Source organism: Podarcis vaucheri (genome assembly GCF_965113315.1).
Source record: "Podarcis vaucheri genome assembly, chromosome: 2".
NCBI lineage: Eukaryota > Metazoa > Chordata > Lepidosauria > Squamata > Lacertidae > Podarcis > Podarcis vaucheri.
This window is the reverse complement of record NC_138760.1, coordinates 73,784,005-73,794,754: the sequence shown is the minus strand read 5'-3', so window position 1 is coordinate 73,794,754 and position 10,750 is coordinate 73,784,005. Positions and strand designations below refer to the sequence as shown.

The window sequence follows — 10,750 nt, the reverse complement described above, 5'->3', positions numbered from 1 at the left end:
AGAGGTGTGATTTGAACAGGACAAAATTGATTTTCACAAGTTTGGAAAGCAATGAAGTTCAACTTTGTTCAGCTAAATTAATAAAAATCTAGTGCTAGCAATAAGTATTCCAGATGTGTACAAGACTTGAATTCAGTGAGCAAGTCTGGTAAATTTAGTGTTTGACATAGGAAGGAACCAGTGTTCCAGTCTTAAGAGGACGTCAGGTAGGCAAACATTATTTCCTCCAGGGAAAGATGTCCAGGGCCTTTGCAATGAGGACCTCTTCCTCCACAGCAAAAGCTGTCACACTGAACTCCTAAGCACAAGGAATGTTGGATGAGAAAACATGGAGGCTCCCTACAAGGATGTAGGTACCATCCTGTTTGCACTCAGATGTACAGGAATAATTGTTATTCTATGCCTAACAACTGATGTCTGTTTATATGCAATAAAACCACAGTCAACTTGTTTTTTGAGGGGCATCCAGCTGTCTTTCCTCAAAGTATGCTTCCCCAGCAGGACCGTCATATTTTCTCAGCACTCACAATTACAGAATTGTGTCGTTCTGAAAATGTATTTTATCTACAAATCTTGCATCCATGTGAAAACTCTCTGGGAATGCCGTGCTACAGCAGGTTCTACAACATGGATGAAATGCTTCTTCACAGTATACAAAGGGCCATGCTGTGCTTCAAAATCATCCTTACACTTCAGTAAGCTTCTGTCATTCCTGCTGTTTCTCAGACAGAAGGGCTGTGTCCTTGAAAGAGAATGATGATATGGCTACTCCACTCTGTGCAACAGCAGCCTTGAAGATAGTAGTATTCATAGCAGACCCACAGCAGTATTCATAGTAGACCCATTGACATCAATTGATGACTTACCGGTAGGTTCATTAATTTTAATGTGTCTACTCTGTGTATCACTTAGCCAAATACAACCAAATGTGGCTGTAATGACTATGAGTTACTCGTGCGTAAACTGGTGCCTCTCTAGGCTAATTTGCCTTGTTAAACCTTTCTGACTGCACAGCCCTTGCTCAGTGCGGCTGCCTCAGTCGCTGGCAGAATCTGTCAGTGGGTGTTTCTTGAACCTCTTCCAACATAAAAGTTGTTTGACACCCAGTCTCCTCCTCCTCTCACTGCGCGGGAGTCTTCTGCGCAGGGGGGGCATGGGCAGCGGAGGACCTGGGCTCTCCTCACTGAGATCCAGTGAAGAGTCCTGGAGCCCTTTCTCCGATTCCCCCATCTGCCCCCCTTTCTCCCTGGTGTTGCGCTGATTAGCTTCCCCCTCCACTGAGCTGTTTCTCCCCCTGGTGCTGGTTCCTTCGCCAGCACAATCTGTGAGCCTCCCCTTAGCCTCTCGCTCTGATGTCAGTTCCCTGACAGTGTCTGTTCAAGCAGTCGAGTTATGCTATGGACAGAAAGCTTCTTTTTTCCTTAAGAGCAACAGAAGCCAGGCAGACCATGGTTTTCAGCTTACAGGTGCCCCGATAGAGACGGATGCAAAATCCTCCCTGATTGCCCCCTGCTCCGACTCTTTCCCCTGTAATCCATCTGGTCTAATTCCTGGGATGCACGTGATCTTTGCTTGTCAATTTCTCTCTAAATTGGGAAGTATTTATAGTTACTTGGGGAGATTCAGCAAAGATCCAAAGATTCCTTCTCCGAGATTAAATATGACACAGAGAGCCATGCATTAGCAAGGCTTTGTGCTGCCACCTGATGGTAAAGCTCCATTCATAATGAGGAAACCTTGCCCCAAGACATAATATATGCAGACACTTTCCTCTAATTTGCAGGCACATGAAATATTCAGGGATCTCAGAATATATATATTTCCACAGCAGTTTCAACGATGAGTGTCTATTGCAGGCAGAGGAAACACCACACTGAAGAACAGCTAGGTTCTTTGGTACAACGGAACAGCGAGTTTAGCAAGCAACAATATAACTGGGGCATCCAATCTAGTGCTTGCTTTTACCAAACTCTTAACCATTTCAGAACATATGCCTTTGCTGTAAAATATGCTGCTTCACACACACTTTGTTTTTTCTTCCTTCCCCATTATCCTGAATCTTCACACTTCTATCATTGCAAGAGCATATATTATCTGATAGTTTTTTTTTTGGGGGGGGGTTTATTTTAAAAAAGGACAAATGATTAGGACAAGTGGTTCAATTATTTCTAAATCATATTAATAATAAAAACCAAAGAGGGAGAGAGGGAGCAAGCAAGTACGAGACTAACCTCAGGCCCCTACATTATTACAAAGTTCATTCACTTGTGTATCACTGGAAAAGTTTAGGAAAGGCACAGCGAACCCTGCAGGAGTTTTACCTGCCATAAGACAAGCTTTTTCACATTTAAGGAACCATTCTGCTAATAATCATAAACTTCTTTGATTTGAATTTGACCACTTGTATCTTTGGTTCTTGTCGAAGAGATTCTTTGAGTCTCTATGCATCAAAATATGAATTTGCACTGTAGTAGCTAGTCTTCTGCTACAGAAGCAACCAAGAAGCAGGACAATGTTCAGGTAGCTCACTGAAGTTTCTTGAAAGCCAGAACTTTAGCAGTGTTTGTAGAGGACATTGTAGTATCCAGACAGATGAGACGTTTCTTGGCATCCTTCAAATATGCCACAAACATATCAACAGGCCTTGCACTGCCACTTCTATACTGTCAATAGTTAATATTGTCAGCAGTTCCGGTTCAGTTCAACTCTATTGCACCTCATCCCAAGCCCTCATAACAAAACCCCAATAGGTATCTACTGTTACTAGATCATGGTAACCTCTTTGCATATTGTGCTGAGAAGTGGATCTTCATGGGCTATAGCACACACTGCCATAGTTTCACTTCTATGCATGCTTTAAAGCAAGATTCAGCTCCAGTGGCTGTGGCTAAAAGTAGTCTCTCTCCCTTCTCCCTGTAATCCACAATGCTGCACCAAGCAAGCTGTTCAAGCACACACAGTGCAATTAACACACATCAAATTATGGTATTTATGCTAATTTCTCATTTTACATAATTTGTTTCAAGTGCAGAATTTGGGTTTTCCTGGAATCATGTTAAGACCAGCCCTGTTTGTTGATACCCAGCTCCTAGGGTAAAAACTTGACACAAACAGAAACAGAACGTCTACTGTTAATATGAACAGAAAAACAAAACTTTAATCTCTAGAATAAGGCGGAGTGTACCTGGCTATTTATATATATATATATAAAAACCCAACCCAAATAACAGGCAAGAGACAAATGGAAATTCATGAATTTATCATGACGCTTCCATATCAGGCTGAGCCAGCATAGTCATCATGTTAATGATGTAACAGAGTACTTACTCAGCTTTGGACTTGCCAAAAATATCTGTTCTTAGCAACTGTAACAGAATGCAATATACAACAGAAATCAAATTATAAGGTTAGATCTTCATGGAGGCAATCATCTTGCTCAAATCTCTACTCTAGGCTGCGAAAGTTCATTGGGCAGGTCAAAGACTAAAATCCAAGTACAGCACAAGACACTGGAGAACGCCAAAACAGAAAAGTCAAATGCAGGAAAAATATGAAGTTTAAAATAAAGGGTTAGGCACACATAGCTACTGTTTAAGTCAGAAGATACATTATTTGTCCCATCAATTATTTACAGAAAAGCTGCATAGCATGTGCATGTATGCAGATAGAGCTTTTCACCACATGTTGTAAGAGCAGAGCCTTATGCACAAGGTTACTTCAATATCTCCCCCCTTAGTCATGGTGTTTGATTGAAGCTAAATAAAGAAATAAAGCAATTTTAGGGACTTACAGGACAAACACTGCTCAGTCTGTTGGAAATGGGAGATGTATATCCAGGACACCTAGCCTCATCACTCCACCCCAGTACATAGTGGCAATATATATATATATATATATAAAATCATCTATGCTTGTCCTGTGTTCTACATGTAGAGAATATCTCATACGCAAAAACCTGTCATTGGTGAAAGGAGAAAGATAAGCTTTTTATTGTAAGAAAGACTGCTTACTTGGAATGTGGTAATGAATTGTCACTGTAGGGAAGACAAGAGGGAATGCAAGAAGATGCACCGCTGGTGTGGTCTGATGTGAACCCTACCCTGACTAATAATACTGCTGGGAAAGCACAGATGAAGACTCTCTTAAGTGTTCTAGGGTGGTACAGACTGAGCACACAGACATATCCAAGAGGAGTTGCATGTTAAGTGTAAATACTGGTAGCAATATTCACTCATTTCTATCGGAGCAATACTGCAGATGGAGGCACAGAGGCTATCAGAAAAGAGAGAAAGAGTGTGTCTCCAGTCAATACCCTGTCCCACTCCTGTAGTCAGAATGCAAAAGGGAGCAAAATCACAATGAAAGCCATCAGATAAGGTAGAGGACAGGATAGTCCATCTCCCATACCTAGGTTCCAAAAATAACTGCCAGCCAGAAGATGAGGTCAGGAATGTAATGAAGAATGAGAGGCCCTACGAGACACAGAATTGAACCGCCTACATAGAATACTGGTTTGCTGCTAATTATGGGGACTCATGGGCTAAACAAACTTATAAGCAGGGACGACTCCAAAGCTGTAGTCAGTCAAGACTCAAGAGTACAAGGTGTCCAATTTTAATGAATGTCCATTTTGATCAATAACACTGAAGCAATTAGGTAGGAAGGGAGAAGCACTAAGGAAAAAAGAGCCACATCCTGTTTTGTACACGAGTAGAAAAGCAGTTTAACGATGGGCTAGGCAAGAGAGGTGTATCTCACATCTCTTGCCTTTATGCTTATGTGAGTGGTTTTTTCTTACAAATAAGATTAGCATTTCAACTGATTGTTTTGGAAACAGGCCATCTGGCAGACTTGAAACAAACTCAGATGTTAGGAGACTTCAAGCTTACCATCTTATATCCATACAAGGGAAAAGGAAATGACCAAAACGCAAACTAATTTTACCTCTGCCCAAACAAAGCATAGTCAGTTTGCCTCAAGCAGCATTCCCAGCTGCTACCTATGTTGTTTTCCGAGTCTCAGGAAGCAATCGGAAAGAATGTCTTGTCTCTGAGAAATGGTTTCACATGGATGGAAACTAGTTCTTGGACTTGCAAAGTTCACAAGTGGAAGGCCCACAATGCTATGCAAAGCACTATTTTTCAGCTTAGAATTGCCTCAAAGTCAGACCGTAGCTGCTTGTTCTTTCGCCCTTGCTAAACCTTTGTACAAATTAATTCAAAAGCTTTAAGGTTCTGAAAAAGGACATTTTTTTCAAACCTTCCATCATACCAAAAAAACATTTCTGATGAACATTTAACACAACAGAAAGCTGTACATAGTGAGGCTCAAAAGCACAAGTTTCCACAAGTATGCCAGGAACCGAGGGAGAAGTGCAGTTTTCTGGAGGCACTCCTTCTGCTTGCTTTTCTGAAGCAGATTATGCATACTACTAACAGAAACAGCTTTTTATTAAACAGATTACCAGATGTTCCAGAACCAACATCTGCAGAACTACAAAAAGGATGCAAATGGCATATTGGTGACCTAAGAAACTCTGCACACAAACCCAGTTAATTCAGAAAGGGGCACGACAAACACAGCGATGCAACACCCCATTTCTAGGCAAGGAGGAGATCATCAGTCTGTCCATTATGCCCATTCCACATCTCACATTTAACAAGCACCCCATAACCAAGAATTAGGAACTTTCTTCCAAAAGTTGCTCTTCTCTGGCTGGTAGTGGGTGTAGAACTCCCGTCTGCTTCTTCCGGGCAGAGGGAAAGGATGGGCTCGAGATAGAACACTGGTAGGTGCCAAGTCTTACTTGTGCCAGACACAACTCCTACTCCTTCCCACCTCACCCATCAGCCGTTACAGCAAGAGATTACACAATGAAAACTATTCTAAAGGTCTTTCCAAATGCCAACTAGTATATCTGTCCCTTCTAGATCCTTTAGCCAATAGTTAGTTCTGAATCAGCTAAACTTGTACACTGCAGGATAGGAGGGTTTCATTCAGCCAGAGGAACAATAAAACCGTAGTGGGTTGAGAAGCGATGTTCACTTTTGGGCTACCGGCAATCCAAAAAGAGTGCAGGAGCTTCCTCTCTAGAGGTCTTGGCTAAAATAGCTGTAGCCATCAGGGCCCGTTGTCTCCTCTCGTGTGTACAGCTGCTTCTGGTACCGTGCTGTAACAGGTATTCCTCCTGGTATACTGTGGATTGAGACAGAGATGGGACAGATTATTGAAACCGCTTCAAAAATTATCACTGCAAAGTGTACAGAAAATGAACATCTGCTTATTGTGGAATCTCAAGCTGGACCAATACTGTGCTAAATCCAGTTGTCTTGAAAAATCCCACTTCCATTCACCACAATAAAACACCCTGCAAGTGAGTGATGGGTGGGGAGAGCAATCCGATAAGATCCGCAGTTTTAGCATACAAAAATGGCCTCACCTGTAGATTTAACTTCATACCAACGGAAAAGAATTATAAATCTTCAGATGATTTCTGCTAAAAGTTAACAGGATTATATGCAACAAGGCAGTACTGTCCACTTTTGGCAGAATGCCTAACCTGCAGCACAGACAGAGCCACAGCCCTAAAACTTGTTTGCCATGTAAAATGCCATGCATTTGGCAAACAGAGTTTCCCCAGCAAGTTGAGTGCATCCACGTGCTTGCACAGACTTGGTAAGACCAATGCCACCACCAGGATATAGCATCACCCAAGTGCTTAACGTATGCCATACAGAAAAGGTAATAAGATTTCTTTGATGCCATACCCTGTGAGTCTTCATGTTTTGCGGCGATTCCATGGTGCTTTGACTGGTCCCATAAAAACAAAATTAATATAATAGAACAATCTGCAGATCTGTGTGTTAAAATGATATAATAGAAAATATTTTTCCTTGCCACCCCCACGGTCCGAAAGACAGGCAACACACCACATGACATGTTCTATGTAAAATATTTTGCTTTATGGAGTTCTCCAAGAAAACCTGTACTCATTTGACAGTGACATATACTGGAAGTTTTTTTTCAAAATTTCTCTACAAACTTTATCAAAATTAAAATGCTTTGGTGAAACAAACAAACAAACAAAAAAAAACCAACAGAACTGTAGTAGATGTTGGGTATGGTACTGTCAGGGAACTGACATCGGAGCCAGAGGCGGAGGGAAGGCTCTCAAGTGATGCTGGAGAGGGACCCAGCAGGGAGAGAGGTAGCTCAGCGGGGGAAGGTAATCAGCGCGACACCAGGGATAAAGGGGGGCAGATGGGGGAATTGACGAGAGGGCTCCAGGACTCTTCGCTGGACACCAGCGGGGAGAGCACGGGTCCTCCACTACCCACACCCTCCCTGCGCAGAAGACTTCCGCGCAGGGAGAGTAGGAGGAGACTTGGCGTCAAACAGCTTTTATGCTGGAAAAGGTTTAAGAAACGCCCACTGACGGATTCTGCTAGTGACTGAGGCAGCCACGAATTGAAGGGCTGTCCAGACAGAAAAGGTTTAACAAGGCAACATAGCCAGGAGTGGTGGCAACTTACGCACGAGCAACCCCTATATTCATTACAGGTACCTAGGAACTTGATGCTAATGACCAGAATAACAAGAGAAGTCAAGAGGGCTGTTGACCTGTACATGTCTGAAGCACATGTATGGAAAGGCTACTAGGACAAGACCCAAACCAAATAAGAGGTTACAGTTGCCAAATTGGCTTCATCAATTTGGTTCTGACCAAGTGGAGGGGCTCCACACCAGACAGCATCATTTGGAAAATCTGCAATGTGTCATTTGACTCATAAACCTCTCTTTCCCCAAAATGCTTATTACCTTTGGTACATAAGTAGCAACATAGACCTTTTAAACATTAGAGCTGCCTGCAGATGAATCTTAATTTTTTTGGGTAAAAATCCAGACTATAAGCCAGATGCGAGACAATGCTTCCTATTCAGTGGCAGATTATACAATGTAGCTACTACAGACAGAAGAATATTTAAACACTTACTGGTTCTTGTGTTTGAAGCCGCTGATGTGAGCTTGGTACTGCTCTATGGAGTTCAGTACTATGTTACAGCTTTCACATGGATATCCCTTCCCAGCTGAAAGACAGGGTTAAACAAGTGTGAGCACCAAATTCACTGAAGCAAACACCCCAATGTCAATTACCAATTCTGAAATGTTGTTCACAGTGACTAAGCCAAAGATGATGCTAGGAGTTCTAAGCCAGGGGAGAGGAACAGGATCCAGCCAAATAGCTGGATCGTGAGTTCCCCCATGTGTCACTTGACAGGTGGAAAGGGCTATCCTATGGCAGGTCATCATGACAGCAGGTGACAAAAATTCAAAGGAAAAATTTGAGGGACTCATGATTTCTCCCGCTAGCCTAGCTTTAACTCAAGCTGGGCTGCAAGGGAAGATTCCTGCCAAAGCAGAGTTTGCAGAGATAGGCTCCACTCAGGAGTTGAGTGGAATCAGCCACAGCATGGCTTGCATTGGGCACCAAATATAAAAGGTGTCAAATACAAGCCCTGCTTATCAACCAGGAGTGCACATCTGTACCTACCCCACAACCGATGCCGTATATGATGTCAAGTGTGGGGCAGGTGGGCTTGATTTGGGGGAACCTTGCTGGGCCTAATTAGGCCCGTATTAAGCTCATGGTTCCAGAGCTTCCCCACCACTGCTCTAAGCATTGCTATCCAGCTCCAAGCTGCCACTTTTAAGTTGCACGGTAAAATGATCTCTCAGCACACAGTGAGCTTAATCAACAGTTTCCAAGAACATTCCTCTGACTCAGGGTCAATTACAGAAGATGTGGGAGGATCCATGATTAGATCTCCAAATATATCTATTTTTGCTGACAACTACTGAAGGGAGTTTCAAAATATGAGTAGAGTAATTCTCCCTCACACCATTTTTATTATCTAAATGTTTCTGCCCCAGCTGCTGTTTGCCCCACTGGGGAAAAATACACAGGTATCTTTCACCCTGCATGGTAAACAGCTGCTGCTGCAATACATGGGGGTGTGTTAGATAAAGAAAATGACATGGAAGGTATTAGGCCTAACCCCCTGCTTTCCTAGGGCCACTGCTCCAATTAAATTTAGGGGGGGCATTTAAAATAAAAATAACCAGAACAGGGTGCAGTGGGAGGGAAGGAGGGAGGGAGAGAGAGGAAGTTATTCCATTTGGCAAGCAATGCTTGCACTGACAAAACGACCGGCACAGTGTGATGCTGAATTCCACTTCAAGCGTCTTGGGGCACCTTAAAGAATAACAAATTTAATACGGCACAAGCACTCTAGTTCTCAAAAGCTTGTGTACTAATAAATGTTACCCTTTAAGGTGTCACAATACATTTTGTTGGTTTTGCTGCAACAGTTTCAAGTACGTGCCCTTCTAGAAAAAGTAAAAACAGAAGATGTGATCACCGATATCCTGTTCTTCACAGGACTCCCACTGCAATTTTATTTTCTATATATGTCCCTTTTGCTCTGATGCTTAAATTGTTACAGAAGAAAAGTGGAATATTTTAAAGCAAAGAAACAGAATGAGACACAATGTGTTTCATAATGCAGTAGTATTCCATTTTGTGATTGAACTGCTTCAGGTCATCTATAGTTACTGGGGCTGCAATCCTAAACCAATTTGCATGGGACTAAGTCCCAAAGAACACACTGACACCCAATTCTGAGTAGATATGCACAGGATTGTACTGTTGAACCACCTTTTGTAAGTATGGTATATAATGTATTCAAGCTATGTTGGTGGATTTTCTTCAGTATAGTTCTCCAGTAAAGACATGTATGTCTGTTTTATCATCTAGGGCAGTGTTTCCCAACCGGTGTTCCGTGGCACACTAGTGTGCCGCGAGACGTTGCCTGGTGTGCCATGGGAGGGAGGCGGGCGAGTCGGGCGGCAAGAGGCGGGGCGGTGGCGAGGAGAGGCCGCCCAGTGCGGGGCTCTCGCCGTCTGTCTGCCTGCCTGGCTGCCTGCGTGGCGCTGACGTCACGGGGCTGTAACGTGCCCCACATAGGCACACGCGGGGCGGCGAGCGAGCTCCCTCCCACATCCCATCGCCGCTCGCTTCGGCTGGCCTACTGGGCTGTCGCAGGTGGAAGGCCTGCGCATGCGCGAGGTTTTTGCACTTTCGGGATTCCCTTCACGCCTTCCTCCTCCCGGGTCCTTGAGAGCACGGGAAGCGGCAGCGCGAGACCGGCTTTGAGCCTGGTAGGTATTGCGCTTGCCAAGGCAGTCATTTGGGAAATGAAAACTTGCAAAGCAAGCAACCAGTTCAATCTGAAGTACGTGTATGCTTAATATCCTGTATCTGAAACCTGTTCTGCCCCCTCCCCCACACTTGGTGCCATTTTCATCTACACATGCAGCAGAGTAAGTTGACCCAGAATAGTACCAATTCAGATGGCAGATGGGAGAATGACAGTGCTGAATGCTTTCCCATGTAGAACAGTCCCTGCAAATAAAAACCTAGCATATTTGGAAGAGGGATGCTAGCCTAACCATTACCTTCTATGCTGTTACTATTTTTTTATTTTTTTTTACATAAGTAAAAAGTGACCTTTCCCCATCTGGCATGGTGGTGTGCCTCGAGATTTTTTTCATGAAACAAGTGTGCCTTTGCCCAAAAAAGGTTGGGAAACACTGATCTAGGGGACTGGTATCAGTGAGAGGAGAATTTAAGAGGCAAGGAATACACCAGTGTCTTCATGCTAATAATGCACAAGTATGGATGCCACATTGT

The 10,750-nt window shown here is 43.4% G+C and overlaps 1 protein-coding gene across 6 annotated transcripts in view; it reads right to left on the bottom strand.

Moving 5' to 3' along the window:
- Window positions 1-3,244: 3,244 nt before the first annotated feature.
- Window positions 3,245-10,750, bottom strand: part of ZNF346 (zinc finger protein 346) — a 28,451-nt gene continuing 20,945 nt past the window's right edge. For 3 of the 6 annotated variants that reach the window (XR_014217092.1, XM_082213573.1, XM_082213575.1), the window contains 2 exons: window positions 7,994-8,087; window positions 3,245-6,195 (listed from right to left, as the gene is read on the bottom strand). Coding sequence is in view for 4 of the 6 variants with exons in the window: in XM_082213573.1 (XP_082069699.1) it covers window positions 6,090-6,195; window positions 7,994-8,087 (200 nt within the window). In the remaining 2 variants the exon portion in view is untranslated. Of the gene's footprint in view, window positions 6,196-6,767; window positions 6,811-7,993; window positions 8,088-10,750 lie in introns of all 6 variants that reach the window. The other 3 variants (XM_082213572.1, XM_082213574.1, XR_014217091.1) reach the window with 2 other exon arrangements.